General features: G+C 36.6%; 1 protein-coding gene across 1 annotated transcript in view; it reads right to left on the bottom strand.

The window, feature by feature from the left end:
* The window catches only part of LOC150089220 (uncharacterized), a 221,521-nt gene that overhangs the window by 57,514 nt on the left and 144,905 nt on the right, over positions 1–19,102 (bottom strand). Inside the window, exons 11-12 of the mRNA XM_090389912.1 lie at positions 11,560–11,706; positions 5,172–5,252 (exon numbers count right to left, since the gene is read on the bottom strand). Of these exons, the coding sequence (XP_090246038.1) occupies positions 5,172–5,252; positions 11,560–11,706 (228 nt within the window). The remainder of the gene's footprint in view (positions 1–5,171; positions 5,253–11,559; positions 11,707–19,102) is intronic.

Genomic DNA, 19,102 nt, shown 5'->3' with positions numbered 1-19,102 from the left:
AGGCATTTAACCAGTAAAATAAAATATCTTTAATCACAAATAGATACTTGTAGCTTTCGAGGCTCTTTGTCAACAGAAATGGAAACTTTAGAGATAAAATTATTCTAACGGACACAGTTGTGTGAGCAGTGAGGCTTGCAAGGGCACGAGGTAGGCCAATCAATCATTAAATTGGTGTTCATTATTGCTGCATGAACGTGCGTAGTTTTTTCTCCAGTGCTCATCTAGACTTAAAACGGTTGCCTCTAAAATGGGGTGTAGTCTCATGCCTTTGCAGCGGTTCACGGCTCTTGAATTACACAATATATTGAGTAACTGTAACCAGAGGCAGTGGCAAAAGTGTCGGGAGTGGTCAATTACTTCGCAATCACGCTTGGGTAAAGTTCCCACTTTACCTGGAAGTAGCCAAAAGAGGCTTATATTATAGATTTAAAAAGGGCATACCCACAGAATTTCTGGGGATAGCCCTTGACACAACCAACACCTTCAATGATGAAAGAAAAAGAATAGCCACAAAGCTCCATGAGCTATGGCAAACAAAGTGGGAGCAGGAAACCAGAGGTCTGGTTACCAAACAGTTTTTGCCACGGGTGTCAATGTTAGCCCAGAGCCACCTAAGTGGTATGCTCCTGGACTTTTTACAACGTTTATATTGACAGGTCACGGCTCCCTAAAGGCGAAACTAACCTCCTTAGGCCTGACCGATGACCCAAACTGCATCTGTGGCAAAAGTGAAAACTGGGCACACGTTCTATATGAATGTATAATATATGACATCCCCAGAACAGAGCTAATAGCACAAACTGGTCCCCTTCCCAGGAAAGAACATCTGTTCATCATAGAAGAGCAAAATTATAAAGCTTTTACATCTTTCACACAGAAAGTATTCGAAATGAACAGAGCAATCCAAAGAATGGCAATTCAGCCCCCAGAAATTAGACAATAATCAATAGTAAAATTGCCCAAGTTTCCCACCACGCCCACACGATGATTTAAAAACTGTTAGGACAGCAGTATTCTGCACCCTGACAGAAACCTGATATAACAAAACTCCGCAGGGTAGTCCTGGGAGATGTAAGGGCAGCAGAGGAGGGAGATGTAAGGGCAGCCAGGGAAGCAGATTAACTGAAAAATATCAGCAAGCTAGTAGCAAGGGGATGCAATGTAGAATGAAAGAAGAATGAATGAATGAAAATGAAAGATAGAATGAATAGGCTGGGCATTGAGTGAACTAAGAATTATGGTAAAGGGCAATAAATGGCAGTTTTGGTGAAAGAAAGAGTGACCTAGCATAGGGAAAGAGAGAGTGAATGGAAATGAGTGAAAGAGCAAATGTAATTGGCCAAAAGAATACAAAGTTAAAAATAACTTACATTACTTTATATATACTTAAAATAAATAAATGCACAAGGCATAATACTTTAAGAGTTTGGTATCTATATAATATCGGTGTTTAGATACACCATAGATAACTCTTAATAAACTACAAAGTAGTTGTTGTAGGCATCATTTGCTCTTTCTCATATTGTGCTCTGCCTTCACGACGAGTTGCCATGATATTGCACTACTTCGAATAAGTAACGCTTCACTAATAGAGAAGACTATTGTTACTTATTCTCAGTTGAGTACCACCACCCAGACAGCACTGTTTCACGGCTATTGGCCGATCATCAGTGGGTGGGCAGGTACCCTGGTATTGCAGACATGACGACCCAGTTGTGAAGTTAATCACACAATATGAGAGATGCCAAGAGGTGTAGATGTCAATATTTAAAATAAATAAATGCACAAGGCATAATACTTTAAGAGTTTGGTATCTATATAATATCGGTGTTTAGATACACCATAGATAACTCTTAATAAACTACAAAGTAGTTGTTGTAGGCATCATTTGCTCTTTCTCATATTGTGCTCTGCCTTCACGACGAGTTGCCATGATATTGCACTACTTGGTGTGCAATGTGTCTAAATAAAAGTCTAGATGAGAAAAAACTACGCACGTCCATGCAGGAACAATGAACACCAGTTTAATGATTGATTGGCCTACCTCGTGCCCTTGCACGCCTCACTATTCGCACAACTGTGTCCTTTAGAATAATTTTATCTCTGAAGTTTCCATTTCTGTTGACAAAGAGGCACGTTCAGCCTCGAAAGCTACAAGTATCTATTTGTGATTAAAGATATTTTATTTTACTGGTTATATGCCTAATTATTTGTTAGCTACTGACTGATGCAAATTTCATAACTGGCTTACCACCAGGTAAATATATTTCTTGTATTATTTTCTGTGCAATGCCTTTAGGCAGCCAAGAGTACAAATAATTGGCTGCTATTATAAAGTTGGTTAATGTCTGCACAGAGGATAGTCAGAGTCAGAGCTAAGAGGCATTAAAATACTGACTCACTAATCCTCTTACCATGTGGGAATGCTACACTAAGCTGAAGTTACAGTGGGGGTAATTCTTCACGGTGTCAGGTAATTCAATTACCTGACACCGTGAAGGTAATTCAATTACCTGACACCATGAAGGTAGTTGCCTAATTTATTAGTTAACACTTCTGCCACTGCCTTTGGCTAGAATCATAAAACATATCATGCAATTCAAGAACCTTGAATCACTGCAAGGGCATGACACTACACCCTATCTTGGAATCAACTGTCTTGAAGCTCGATAAACACTGGCAGCAAACTCACACACGTCCATGTAACAACAATGAATGCCAATCTACACTGGTGTGCAAAACCTAAGAACCAACTCTATTTCTAAAGGTTACAACCACAAAATCAAATAAAACAGCCTGTGGCGATTTGCATAACTGTGGCCGTTCAGCAGAAAGCTAGTGCACATGCAAAAATTTGAATTGTGATGAGAGGACTCACATAAGCAGATAAAAGCAGCAGTTCAACAGTTATGTGCAAATTACTGAATGGTGAGCACGATTGTTACAGACGTTCGATTGGTTTCATAGAGTGATACAGACAACGAAATGGCCAGTAGACAACATCTGGGTGACTTTACCTGGGGTCGAATAATTGGGAAGCTTGAGGAAGGTCAAAGTGTGAGGAGTTTGACTGCAGAGTTCAGTTTCGCCAATAGCATCGTCTCACATGTGTGGTCGGCCTTCAGAACAACAGTTACAGCTGTTTGAAGGACCAGTGGTGGTCATCCATGAAAAACAATGCCCAATGATGATAGCTATATATTACTACAGGCCAAGAGGGACCGACACCAGACAACGGGATCCATTGTGAACCAGCTGCACAGGATGCAGGATATCGCGGTTTACTGTGGCCAGGCGACTCCATAAAGGAGGATTGTTTACCCAACAGCCAGTACGCTGTGTCCCTTTAACACCTGCCCATTGGAGACACCGTTTACAGCGGTGCATCGAACACAAGGACTGGACAGCAGCGCAATGGGGTAAGGTACTCTTTACTGATGAGAGAAGATTCGGTCTCAGCAGGAATTCTGGACGTCAGCTAATCTGGAGAGAGGTTGGCACACGGTTGTTTGTTATTTGGTTTTTTTAGGAGCATTAGCAACTAAGGCCATATTGCTCCGGGATATGCGGTGGTCATTCCCTGACCTTCCCGCATCCTCCGTATTTGGTGGTGACGGGCTCGAACCCCGGTCTAATCAAGAAGCGTGTGCTACGCACTGTTGCTCCTTCCCACCTGGCCACGGAGACGCCTTGGCACACGGTATCACCCCACAAACATCAATGAAAAGGATTGATATGGCGGTCGAGGTGTTCTCATCTGGGGAGGCGTTATCTTGGATGGACGTACACAACTACATATATTGAATAGCGGTTCTGTAACCGGTGCACACTACTGTACTGAGGTAATCCTTCCCCATGTGCATCTGTTCAGAGGTAAACACTAACTCTGGGCCAATGGCCCAGAGTTAGTGTTTACGGATGGTAACACCACACCCAATCGCACTGCAGCTGTTGATACAAATGTATGTTTTCGGAAAGTGAGGACATTGTTCATATGGATTGGCCTGCTCGTTTCCTCTGATCTAAATCCCATCGAACACATGTGGGACGCTCTGGGGAGACGACTACCAGCACATCCACACCCACCAAAAAACGTTCACCAGCTGAAGATGGCACTGACAGAGGAATGGACGATGTTACTGCAAGAACTTATCAACAACATTGTTCTAAGTGTGGACAGGTGGTGCAAAGCCTGCATTGACATTAGGGTGGCCATATCTCCTACTGAGGACCACCTCTTCCCTTTGTTCCATCTTTGGCAGTGATGCATCTGTATCATGGCATCCAGTGCTATGTTGCTATTTTGAATAAAAATGGCAACATAGCACTGGCTGTGCTGTTTTGTCCATCTGTACCATTTTGTTTACGTTGTTGTGTCGGTGTTGTTTCCTTCATCATTTTTGTATCTCACGAGGTTCGTTTGGTATGCTTTTCCCATATCCAGGCCACTCCTATGAGAAGCTACAGGTGAAAACCTGACTGGTCCTTAAGTTTTGCACACCAATGTAGTATATAGAGTGAAACCGTGTTTTTTTTTGGGTTTTTTTTTTTTTTTCTGGTAGTTGTTGGCGCATCAGCTTCTGTGGCCATAATGCACCTCCCAAGGTTTTGCAGTACTTTGATCCAAGCCCGAGCCGGGATTCGAACCCGCAACCTTTGGGTTGCTAGCAGGCACTTTACCCACCCGGCTAGCCCGGTCAGCAAAAAAAACATGTTGTAGAAGTACCGTGTTATACAGGGGTTGCCTGTATAGTAGTCTGAGAATTCTGTTAATCTAGGAAGAATCAACGGACTATGAAAACATGAGTGTCTAGATAATTTTTGGTGAATAGTAAACAGGGTTATTATAAAAGAATTGCACTCTTTAAAAAAAATTACTGTACAAAAAGATTTACAATTCTTTGATGGACACCACTCCATTGCCACATTGTGGAAACGGAAACTGCACATATATTATTTTGGTGTGGTCACAGTTACACCACAAGTAACCCTGATGACACTTATAAGGTTAGGAAAAAACTTCAGTTATCCTCACAAGAAATATAACTTTAGTATTTGTATCTCTTGTAGTTTACTAATAATACATTTTTTAAAGTGTTCAATTCTTTTGTAATAACCTTGTATATAATATACTGGTTTAAATAGCTATAATAATTTATTATTATTACCTGACTAGCATCATAATGTCCTTTTGGATTTGTTGCTGCAAAAACAGAACACTGACTACTAAGTTTGCAGACCAGTCCTGCCTAGAGGATTTAAACAAGATAATTAATGGTAATCTGATGTATTAGTTTTGGTAAAATAGCATGTCATACATTATGTTTATTATAAAGTTGGTTAATGTCTGCACAGAGGATAGTTGCACATATATATCTTCCTTCTATTTGACAATTACATCTTAATGCAGCAGTAATAACCTTTCATTCAAAAAAAAAAAAAAAAAACCACACCTGCTGTATTCTTTGGTACTTTCCAATAACATTCTGAATCAGCAGTAAACTTCATTTAATTATTACACTGACAATGGACAGTCATAATTAAATGCCCTGATGGGAATTCACTATCCAAAGCTTTTTGTGAGTGAGCTTATAAGTCAGGCAGTAATATTAACCTTAACTAGAGTAAATGTCACAGGGTATTATTTCAATGCACACATTAAAAAAAATTAAATAAAGAGATTAATAAAATTTTCAGGAAGTATTAATACAATACTTCCACAAGCATAGTTAAAATTTACAATTTTAACTATGCTTGTGGAAATGAAGAGCTAACTTCTACTACCAGAAGAAATTAATTCTGTTGTTGACTCTGTGTGCTGCTCATTTCAATTAAGTTATTGCTGTAGGAAGCTAACACAAGACTTAAAAACTGACAGATACAAAAAAAAAAAAAAAAAAAAACACTTAAAACTCTTCCCAACAATTAAATTCCCTTAAATGTGGCATAGGAAAATTTGGAAATCTCTGAAATCTAACACTTTTTTCAAAAATTTTACTAAAAATTATATCTACAGTCAAAGCTATTTATAGTAATCCTCTTTTCAGCATTCCGGCACATTTCAATGATCTATCTAGTAGGTACTAGACAATATCCCATAAAAGTAATGTTATTTGTAAAATGAGTAGATTTATCAGAACTTTTGAACTGTTTTTCATTTGAAGTTTCCATCTTATATGTGAAAGAACTCTTTCAGAGAGAGAGGGAACTATAAATTTACTATGGGTATATACTATATGGGTATTTAAACTCCACATTAATACATTTGTTGGCATTATCGTTAATTCTGAAATATATTATTTGTGAATTACATTAACCACATTAATTACATTTGTTAGTAATAGCATTAATTCTGAAATATACTATTTGTGTCTTATTTTTATCAATTTTGCTATTTATTTGCTAAACTTTTTATCAATTTTGCTATTTATTTGCTAAAATTTGCTATTTTATCGATGTTTCATGTGTGTAACACTGTGATGTACCTGCTAATGTTTGGGGTGCTAGAATTTGTTTTTAGAGAGGGAAAAAAAAAAAAGGTTTCTGAAACAAGATTTTAATTTCATGACTTTATCATTAACGAAAAGGAAAAATGGCATGGAACTCTTTCATTATATTTACTATACCTGCAACCACTGTTAACATATGCAGGAACAAAGAAATTACTTGGTTCAGACATGGATACCTTTCAGGCTTGTCAGTTATTCATCGTTTATTCGTGGGAGAAATTGTAATGTATTCGAAATAAATTTCCATTTATTTTTCTTCATCAGATGATATTTGAAATGGGCCAGAGATAAATCAATTCTCTGAAAAATTATCTTCTCAACTGGAAACTAGTTACCAGGCATTTATGTAAGTATTCACAGATAAGAGAGGATGTTAATTCTATTCAATCTAAAAGAAACTGCCAAAACAGATTAGAATCAAAGACAAAGAACAGTGGCCTCTCTAAAACATTTTAACAAAGAAGAATGTTAATGCCATTCTTTAGTTACTCTATTTATGCAAGTTGTGGAGCTTGAAAGATTAAGAATGTTTCTTTTTAATGAAAATATATTTGGCTTTTACAATAAAGTGGCCACCAAATATAAAAGATATGGTTTTTTAAGAAAAGAAACATCTACATCTTTGTATCTATTCATTTATATGCTAAATCCTGTATAATAATACATATCAAAATATATTCTATTTTCTTAGAGAAGGCTTTCTTTGTGTATTAAGAAAAAGGGCATTACACAATTAATGAAAACAGATCTTCTAAAGGACATTAAAGTTCCTTGACTTGTGCATATATCAAAGGTAACTAAGACTTGGCCATACAAGGATACATTCTTTTCGTTGATATTAAAGGTGCCAGGAATTTTTGGGGAAAAGTAAACTGTTAAAAATTCATTTAAATGAATATGTGATCGGGCAAATTTTGTAGTGCCAAACAAGAAGTTCAACCTTTTTTTTTTTTTTGAACAAGTTTTATATTTTTGTGATTTAAAAAAAAAAAAATGGCCAGATAAAACTATAATTTTACATTACTCATTATCCAAAAATTTCCATTTTTTTTTTTTTTTTCCGGTTTTTTTTATTACAATATTTGCATTCAAAATGAAAGAATGCTAATTTATTGAATAATGATGAGATTGCAGACGAACATGAGAGATTGCTTAGCAATTTTTCATGCTCGTTGTCATGATGAAACTAACTTCAATTAGAAGCCCATTTCATTACACAATATGTATAGACTGTATGCTTATCGATATGGCTACAAGATTTACAAAGTAAATAGCTTTGCCAATTGCAGACAAAATTAAGATTTTACAAGCTGCGAGTAATGGTATGCATTCTAAAACTAACACTGCTAAACAAGTTTGACATTTCTAAGATTACTCTTTTCAGCATTCTGAAAGAATGAAAAATGAAAGGCGAAGTATCCATATACTGAAAAGGTACTCTTGAGATGGCTAATGATGATGTGTGCAAAAAAACATTCCTGCAGATGGAAATCTTTTAAAAATTAAAGCTGACTTGTTTATGCAATGGATGAATACTGAAAATTTGAATTGTTCTGAAGCATGATTCCAAAAATTTGCTCATCATGGGCTGCCTTTCAAAATCGTGCGTGAAAGCACAGCATTGACCCTACAAACAAATGTCTAGTAGTCCATTGTTTTGTTGACATATGACCAGCACGGCATCTCCAATTCTGAAAAAAACTGAACTTTTTATTTTTTTTATTTTTATGTTGCTATTGGATAAATTACTTACATTTAAAGGTGATTTGGTTTGGGTTGGGTTTTATTGGCATATTAGCTACTGAGACATTTAAGGTTGAGAAATGAAGTGAATGAAAAAAGGCAAAAAAACATTATCATTCTACTACAAGCAAACACATAACTGCTTCAAACATGCTGAATTTGTTGCCTTGAATGAAACAACAAATGAAGCTTTGTATACTTCTTCCTCTGTTAATTGCACAGGAAATCCAAAAATAGTAAAGAAATTTTTGACGATGTGAATCAGTGTCTAACTCTGCAGGAAAACACATACCTTGAAGACTATACTGAAGTTGATACATACATTACATTTCAGGATATGAACAAATGAAGAGCAACTCATTGCAGACATGATGGCACCTGAAATATGTAGTGATGAAGAGAAACTTAGCATGGCCGAGGAATAAGTTTCGTTAAAGGACGCTCATCAAGGATTAAAACTTGTACATCATATTTTGTAAGTGCAGTCTAACTATTAAAGTGAATAAACCACTATGGAGTGCCATCATAATTTTCAATTAACATATGTTCTGTCACTGAAATAGCACATTAACATTATATTTTAATATTAAATATAATTTTGATATTAGATTATTTTAAAGTTTGAAAACAATTCTCCTGTCTACTGTTATGCCTCGATATATATCTAAGTTATATATCACACATATAGATACCGTACATATGTAGCATACATGTACATTAATTACTGTAAATATATAATTTACAAATTATTCCTACCACACTGTACAATAAATCGAAAATATACAATCTTCATTTCCTTGTTTAATACTACAGTACATATTCTGAATTTGATTACACTATAATGTATTAGTAGAATTACATTAAATGTTCAAACTTTTCTTTGTAACGTTGCCGATTTTATGAAATATTAATACAACATTATTTAAATGTAATCATTGTTTGTCTCATTGGCCTGGTAGGTCACTATACAGAGCTTTGACTATGTATATGGACAGAACATGCCATACAATAATGTAGTAATAAAGCAAATAGAGTACTAGACAGGACCAATGCCATCACAATTTGATTGAACATTATATCTGCCTATAACAGAAGATTATATATGGTTAGGACATTAGTATTAATATTAGCAGTGGCAAATGAAGGAAGCGTATGAAAGCAAACTTTGCAATCATCCTTTATCAATTAAAATTTATGTGCCCTTATGTGTGTTATCCTCTTTCTAAAAGAATAAGGATGCTATCAGCATTTAGTTTACCCAATCCATTTAAAGCCTTAAACACTTCAATTAGGTCTCCTTGCATATTCCTATTTTCCAGACACTACAATTTACAGAACTGAAGTCTTTCTTCATAGGAATATCTTTTTGTATCCCCAGCTAGCCTTGTTGCAGTTCTTTACACTCATTCCAATAGATCCACATCCTTTCTAAAATGAGGCTTCCGACTTTTATGCAGTATTCAAGATGTGGCCTAACCATTGCCTTATACAATGATATAATCACCTTCTTATCCTTGCTGGCCAAATTCTTGTATATCATTTGCAAAACCCCATGGGCTGTATTAGTAATCTGTCTGCACTGCTCAGAACTTCATCAATAATCCCCAGATCCTTTATCATTTTCTATTACCTTCAGCGTGGTACTATGCAGTTGGTATGTTGCTTGAAAATTACTGTTACCCATATGCAGTATCTCGCAATTGTCAATGTTAAAACTTAAGTTGGCACTTCTTAGCTCATCAGCCTAATTTCTCTAGGTCTTGTTGCAGTAAAATATCAATTCCAGTCATTAACCACTGTTAACCTTTGTATCATTAGCAAATTTGAAATGATTTTATCAATACAAGCAACCTGTATTGACACGGTACTTCTACAACACGGTTTCGCTCTAACATGATTGATAAATTGTGGCAATCCTCGCACAACATGGTACTTATATAACATTTATAATACTGCTGATTCCTATCAGCAGTATTTCTATTGCTTTTATCTCATTTGAATGGTTGTTGTTGTTGTTGGGGATTTTAGGTACATCAGTGACTTTGATTATATGCAAAGTCACTGAAATGCAAAGTACTGCATATGGGTAGAAGTAACCCCAGAGAAACGTACTAACTGTGTGGTACTACACTTAAGGTGGTAGAAAATGAAAAAGACCTGGGAGTAATTGTGCAGGCAGATATGAAGTTTTCTGAGCAATGCAGACAGGCTGCCAGGGCAGGTCATGGGGTTTTGTCAATGATATATAGGAATTTTGCTAGCAGGGAAAAGGAGGTGATTATCCCTCTGTATAAGGCAATGGTCAGGCCACGCCTTGAGTACTGCGTACAGGTCTGGAGGCCTCATTTTAGGAAGGATGTAGATTTACTTGAGCGTGTACAGAGAAGGGCAACAAGATTGGTGAGGGGAATGAAGGGATCCTCTTATCAAGAGAGGCTTAAGTTCTGCAAATTGCAGTGGCTGGAGACTAGGCACCTGCGCGGTGATCTGATTGAGGTGTATAAGGCCTTGAATGGGTTCAGCACGCTGAATTCTGATGGGATCCTTCCACTTGTTCAGATTACGAACCTAAGGGGGCATAAATTCAAATTAAGAAAAGACAGATGTAGATTAGATGTGCGGAAATTTGCCTTTAGCCAGCGGGTGGTTAATTGCTGGAACAAACTTCCATCTGTCGTTGTGGAAGTTGATAGGGTGAATAAATTTAAGGAGGAACTGGACAGGCATTTGGAGGGAATGGTGTGATTTTTTTTTTTTTTGGCTGATGCTGCATAAGCTCATATTTGCTTTCTTGCATCACATGCCACTACTACTACTATATTGCGCCGTTATGTATACAAGTGTGTTCATGGGCTGATTTGCATGTTGTGCTGGCTGAAAAACTTGGAATATCTTTGAGGGGGGGACTTCTCTCAAAGATATACAGACTAACTCAGCGCCAACCACAGCACACAATTTACTTTCTTTTCTATTGAAACCATTTGGTCAAGCCTAATTCTGCAAAAAAAAATAATAATAAAATTTTTACTAAACTACAAAATAAATGAATCACTCTTAGTACACACTAAACTTCACTAAATTACATATCTAACGTTTTTAATGACTGATTTTATCATGTATAGAACGGATTTAAATCTACTTTATAATATTACTTTTATGTCATATTTTATGTAATAATCCTACAAATGTCATATTCCTATTTTTGTTTATATGGTCTGATATTAAAAATGAAACAAAAATAAATAAATGCAAAAATAAACAGAATGATTATTACATTAGTTTTAATTTAAATTCTATTTAGTACCTTAGCAACACTGATTGTCTGTTGTTCCATGGCTTCATGAATACTTGAACGATCCTGTTCCCTGATGCTATTGAACTCATCAATGCAACAAATACCACCATCGGCAAGAACCAAAGCTCCAGCTTCTAACTGCCATTCTCCACCATCCTAAAACAACAAATATGTTATGAAGTGTATTCAAAGCCAATGCTTAGTTTCATATTTTCTTATCTGCATGGGCACATGCACATCTTGAAATGTGATGAAAACCTCAAAAAATTTACATTTTGCATGTGTGGGTTCTGGTGAGTACATATGTAAATTTATCTGTTACATATTATTTTATGTTTTTATTGGTCTTTTCATTTACAATTCACATAAACCATCCATTAAAAGAGCATATTATTTTAATAACTTCCAGTATGTGCTGCCATCTCTTATTTGTTTTTTTATACTAATAGCAGACAGTTTTAAAAGACAGCAGCACAAAAACAGTTTTCAAAACCAAAAGAAACCCCAATTGCTATTCACTGTTGTCCAATTTGGTTAAAAAAAACCTGAAATTCTCTGGAATTTGTTTCTAAAAACTGATGAAATTGAATTAAATGATAAACAAATATAGAGAATATTAGTGCATTGAGAAATAATTTTTTTTACAAATTTTAAATGATTTTTAAGGATTTTTTCTGTTTGTTGTTTGGTTTTTTTTAGGAGCATTAGCAACTAAGGCCATATTGCTCCAGGATATGCGGTGGTCATTCCCTGACCTTTCTGCATCTCCGTATTTGGTGGTGACGGGCTCGAACCCCGATCTAATCAAGAAGCGTGTGCTACACACTGCTGCTCCTTCCCACCTGGCTATGGAAGTGCGATTTTTTCTGAATATTCTTTAAAATTCTTTAAAAAAATTTCTGATGTAATTTTTTGCAGCAAATTTCAGTCAAATGTTGAGCAATAAGTTCAAAATAAGAACAAATTAAATTTTAAAATCTTTGAGATCTACCGTTTTCAATTTTACAATTTTTTAAAACTTCCACAAAAGAATCTTTTCATAGAATCAGTGGAATAAATTTACAACCTTACTGCCATAAACCTATACACATTCAGCAGACTCACAAATGAAAAGGTTATGAAATTTCTACTTTTTTTGTGTTTAAAATGTATTTCAATGTAAGGCTACTTCAGTTCATGGATTTTTTGTCTATTTATGATTATATACCTTATTTTATTGTGCCATTTCACATAATATTGCCTCCGTTGAAAGACCAAGTTCAGCTATATTCCTTTGTTAGCTACCCAGTACAATCACTAAAGCTATTCACAATCATTAACATGGTTATGTGAATTCTCTAACGCCTTCCATAAACCCAGCAGAAACTGAGATATATTCCAACTCTCATTACCAGCACATTTGCAGCATGATCGCTATAGTCCATGCATGCATCCCCATTCACATCAACAAATTAACCTCCATCTATTTCTGCTAAGGACAAAATATAAAAACAAAGTCTAAAAACACAAACTTGCTAACTTAATAGATCTTTCAAAGAATTCTTTCAACTTAATTCTTTCTAATACTAATTATAAACTGGGTGAAATATTATGTAGTTCTCTCTTCCATAATAGCAAATTGGCCATGTATTAGTGAGTAGCAAAAAGGAGTGATAGCATTTGGCAGATCCAGAAGAGATCCTTTTAATGAAGTTGGCCAGACAACTTGTGCAATCAAGACCCGCTAATATTAGTAAAAATCAGACAAATGCTAACTTATTGTGATTTTCTGTTGAACAAGATATGTGTCCTCATTTTGAATTAAATTTTTAAAAGTTTTAAAGGTAAGATCTCAAACAGAAATTTCAAGCAGAATTTTTTTTAGTAATATTAGAATTACAGATATTTTATAAAGTTTAAATCAGGAATTCTCTCACCTAATATTTTAAAGGTTTTTTTTTCAGTTTATCAGAGGTATAAATAGAATAGATGGAAATAGTATTGGAAGACCTAGATAGACAAACCTTGTAACAGGACAAAAGAATGATAGAATTCTTTGACCTTAAATCAGAGGTTAAATATATACTTCATATACTTCAGCAGCTCTACATCCTTCCTAAAATAAGGCCTTCAGACCTGAATGCAGTAGTCAATATGCGGCCCGACCATTGCCTTATACAAAGGGATAATTACCTCTTTATCCCTGCTCGCAAAATTCCTGTATATCACTGACAAGATCCCATGAGCGGCTCTGGAAGCCTGCCTGCACTGCTCAGCAAACTTCATATCTAACTGCCCGATTAGCCCCATGTATTTTTCATTCCCCACTATTCTGGATGTAGTACCACACAGTTGATAAGTTACTCTGGGGTTGCTGCTAGCCACATGCAATACCTTGCATTTGTCAATGCTAAACTTCAATTGCCACTTCTCAGCACATCTGCCCAACTTTTCTAGATCCTGTTTCGGTAACATACTGTTATTACTGTCATTAACAAAAACCCTGCCAACCTTTGTATCATCTGCAAACTTTGACATTAAGCCTGATATACCTTCATCAGTATCATTGATAAATATAGAAAACAACAATAGGACTAACACCGAACCCTGGTGGACTCCACTAATAACATTACTCCACGTAGAGCAGTGTCCCTTGATTACCACACTGCTTTCTCCCACACAACCATCTCTTTATTCATAGCTGCAACTTGCCCTTAATGCTACATGCTCCAATTTGTACAGCAGTCTCTTATGTGCAATGGTATCAAAAGCCTTACTAAAATCCAAGTATATGATGTCAAAATTATTTTTTGCATCCAGTTCCATGGTTGCTGCAACATATTAACCTATCTGACTGGTTAGACAAAATCGCCCTTGACAAATCCATGCTGTGATTGCAGTATAATTGCATGCCTGTCCAAATGGTCCTGCATTACTTCTTTAACTAGCGATTCCATTATTTTCTCTAGAACATATGTTAACCTAATAGGTCTGCAATTATTCATTTCGCCTTCTGATTCCCCTTTATGAATTGGGGATATAATTGCACTTCTCCAATCCATACGGTCCTCCCCTGAGTCCAATGATGCTCTCATAATTATGGCTAAGAGTTTGCTGCCTCCCTTAATATAACTGTACAGATTCTATCTGTCCCAGGTGCCTTTTTTATGTCCATCTTTAACAATTTTTCCTCCAATTTTCTTTCAGTTATCACAGTCATTTAGCTCCTCGTTAGAGTTTGATAAACTTCTGACATCTCCTTCTCTGAAGAATTTCTCATGTGTGAATGTAGGTTCAAAATATCTAATCAATTAGTCCACAACTTTGGCAGGGTTATCAGCAGTTAATCCATAGACGTCTAGTTGCCCAATGTGATTCAATTCCTTTTCTCTACTGATAACATAAGCAAAGAAGTCTTTGCTGTTTTTCTTTGCAGCAAGAGACTTCTCATAATCAGCCTCAGCTTGCCTAACCTCCTTTGTGACTTGATTATAGACTAATTCATATCTACCATAGGCATCTGTATCACCTGATAATTTATATGCACTTTTCTAACTACCACATCTCAAAAATTCATCTGACATCCATTTAAGTCTTAGCCTTGAACGGTATTTCTCTGTTGGTATAAAAAGCCTAGCAGCTTCTTTGATTACTTCCCATTTAGAATTTGCTGTTGGTAACATCATCAGTTCGTCCCACTGCACAGAATTTAAAAAATGTCTGAGACCTCTGTTGTTACCTTTACAAAAGCAAAAGCCTTTCCCTTTATCCTGGAAAGTACAGGCAGGCCTCAATTAACGCGATTAATTCATCCCGCGAGTGCATCGCGCAAAACGGAGACGCGTTAATCGAATATCATAACCAATAGTAAAAATTATAATTGGTCCTTGACCTTCTGGAATGTCCATAAAGAATTTTAAAATTACCTTTTAAATAACTTTTTAACTGTATATAATGTAAAAGATAATGAAAATAATCATGGAATTAAATGTTTATTGCATAAAACAGCGGTTCTTAAACTGTGCACCACGTAATATTTTAAATTTTCGAGGGAAACACAGTGATACTCGACACCGCGCGAACTACTAGCTCGAGGTAGTTCACAGTTTCAGCATTTCTTATTAAGTTGTTTGGACCTAACTACTAAACGAAACTGTTAGGTATTTCTTTTGGTCTGGGTGCGCCTTGAAAAAATTACTGAGACATTAAAGGCGCCGTGAACCGAGAAACTTTGGGAACCTCTGACATAAAATACACAATGAAGAAATTACTGTTACGGAAATATTTGAACAGTGTTGACTTTCTCTTTTCATCAATCAATTTCTGATAGCCGACAACAATCTTCTCTGGGCCCTGGTGAAATAAATATCACAGAGAACATCAAACCTTTTGTTTGAGGTTCTATGCGATACGAAAGATTTCATCTAATTCTTTTACCGTTATCTCCTTCGCGTAACATTTTCATCTGGCTCATTTAAAAATTTGAATTTTTAAATGCAAGTCTGCATCGATTTTATTAGCAGGAGACAAACACATCTTCTTCCGATGGTTGATGGAACACACCGAGGCGGGCAGCAGGCAAACGTTTGTTTATTGACTGTACGACTCGCGGTAAGCTTAACGCGCGATTCAAATCCTTTTCAACTATCGCATAAAAAAAAAAAAAAAAAAAAAAAGATCGCGTTAACTGGAAATTTGCATCGTGTAAAGTGAAAAGTGGTATCATTTTTCAAATAGCGTTAACTGAATATCGTGTTAATCGAACTCGCGTTATGCGAGGCCTAGCTGTAGTTGTCTTTAATTAAATTCCACATTAGTACACTGTGACTGCTGCCACCCAGTGGGTCTGCAGATTTTTACTTGCAGATTCTCAATGCATGAAGAATCACTGCGATAACCAGATCAAGAGTATTGCTTCCTCTTGTTGCCTCTCTAACATGTTGCTGTAGAAAACAGTCATCTAATAAATCCACAAAAGTCTTGATAGTGTGTTAGTGACCAAACCACAAATTCCAGTCAATATCTGGAAAGTTAAAATCCCCCATTATAAGACTTTCTGATTTGCTAGCCCATACTATTTCCCTGTATAGCTGTTTGGTATACTTATGACAGTCATTAGGCCTATAACACACTTCTACTCTCAATTTTGTTTTCCCAGTGCTTATATCACACCAAACTGACTCAACATTGCACTCGTCAACCGGATGCACTGCTTTAGATTTAATATTCTTCCTAACTAGGAGCATAATTGCTCCACCTCTCTTGTCTGTCCTTCCTGTATACACTGTACTCCCAATATTCAAATTCAGCATCACTTATGTCTGAGTGACACCACCTCTATGCTGTTCCTACAATTGTTGCATCCAATGAATTAATTAGTACTTCAAATTCATCAAATTTATTTACGATGCTCCTAGCATTAGTGTACATGCACGCACATTATATTACTCTTAGTTACACTAACACAGTCCATATATCCATTTGTTCCGCGATGACCCACAGAAGGGCCTGAAATCCCAGAACCTTGCTTTCCAGGCTGCTGAATGAACCAATAGTAGCAATTCAAGAATCACTATCACCTCTCCTGTGACTCTAGTTAAACTATTAGTCTGTGTATCCCCCCCCTTCCCAAAGCTAGAGTTTTCCAAACCACCTACCACTGGCTCGATAGCATTAGCAAATATTCAAACACAGATGTGAGATCTAAATAAACAAAAAAAACACTAACACACACACATCTAATTGTCATGATAAAAGTAGGTTTGAGCTAATTCCCAGTACCAAATTTTTAGTAGCAATAGAGGCATGTGATGCAAAAAAGGAAGCATATGAGCTTATGTAGCATCAGCCAAAAAAAATTCACATAACCATTCCCTAAAAAAGTTTGTCCAGTTCCTCCTTTAATTTATTTAAGCTATCAATGACAGATAGAAGTTTATCCCAGCAATTAACTATCCACTGGCTAAAAGCAAACTTCTGCACATCTGTTCTACAGCTTAATGTCCAAGTTTGCAGACGACACAAAGGTCGGCAGGATTGTTAAGGACACTAATGACAGTACGCTGCTGCAACAGGATCTAGAAAAGTTGAGCAGATGGGCTGAGAGGTGGCAAATGAAGTTTAACATTGACAAATGTAAAGCACTACATATGGGAAGCAGTAACCCCAGAGCAACGTATCAACTCTGTGGTACTACACTGACAGTAGTAGTAGAGAATGAAAGGGACCTGGGGGTGGTTGTGCAGGCAGATATGAAGTTTTCTGAGCAGTGCAGACGGGCTGCAAGAGTAGCTCATGGTGTATTGTCGATGATATATAGGAATTTTTCTAGCAGGGATAAGGAGGTGATTATTCCCTTGTATAAGGCAATGGTCAGGCCACACCTTGAGTACTATATACAGGTCTGGAGGCCTCAATTCAAGAAGGATGTAGAGCTGTTGGAACGAGTATAGAGAAGGGCAACAAGATTAGTGAATGGAACAAAGGGGTGCTCTTACGAAGAAAGGCTTAAGTTTTGCAAATTACAGTGTCTGGAGACTAGGCACCTGTGAGGTGATTTGATTGAGGTGTATAAAGCCTTGAATGGTTTGAGCATGCTCAATGCTGATGGGATTCTTCCTCTTGCTCAGAATAATCACCTGAAGGGAATAAATTCAAATTGAGGAAAGACAGATGTAGGATAGATGTGCGGAAGTTTGCCTTTAGCCAGCATGTAGTTGGCTGGTGGAACAGACTTCCATCCTTTGTTGTCGAAGTTGATAGCCTAAATAAATTTAAGGCTGGACTGGACAGGTATTTGGAAAGAACGGAGGGGTGAAATGGGAGCATTTATTTTTTGGCTGATGCTGCATAAGCTTGCTTTCTTGCATCATATGCCTCTACTAATGCTAATGCTAACTGAGCAAGCGGAAGAATCCCATCAGAATTCAGCATGCTCAACCCAATCAAGGCCTTATACACCTCAATCAGATCACCTCGCAGATGCCTAGTCTCCAGCCACTGCAATTTGCAGAACTTAAGCCTCTCTTATTAAGAGGACCCCTTCGTTCTCCTCACCAATCTTATTGCTATTCTCTGTACACACTCAAGAAAATTTACATCCTAAAATAAGGTATGTTTGGAGAGGTCTAGATTTGATTCCTGTCGGAGACTGGAGGAATTCTTAAAGGCCTCTTCACTCATAGCTGTAGTTAGTCAATTTTAGGTGGTGGGAATAAGGTTTCTCTCATGAGTTATTTCTGGTTTTTCAGCCTGCACAAACTACAAACTAGGCTATTCACACACACTTCAATGGAACAATACAGCTTAAGATGTTGATCCTCTTTAAGACTGATAACAGTATTTGATCTCTAATCACATCACCGAAATGATACAAACAAGCATCGTTAATTGAAGTAATCACTGTCTATTGAGTAACTGCGCAAACTGCCATTGATGCCAATGCTGCAAAAGATGGAAATAAATGGCACTTCATGACAATTAGTAGTTTTTGCCATTTATTGCTTATTTGGATTTTTAGCCATTAGTGGTTTTTTGCCATTTATTGCTTATTTATTGCTTCCAAAAGACTGAT

The sequence above is a fragment of the Mastigoproctus giganteus genome, chromosome 2, assembly GCF_048544385.1.
Source record: "Mastigoproctus giganteus isolate SK-2022 chromosome 2, ASM4854438v1, whole genome shotgun sequence".
NCBI lineage: Eukaryota > Metazoa > Arthropoda > Arachnida > Uropygi > Thelyphonidae > Mastigoproctus > Mastigoproctus giganteus.
The sequence above is the reverse complement of the archived record's forward strand: the minus strand, read 5'-3'. Positions and strand labels throughout refer to the sequence as shown.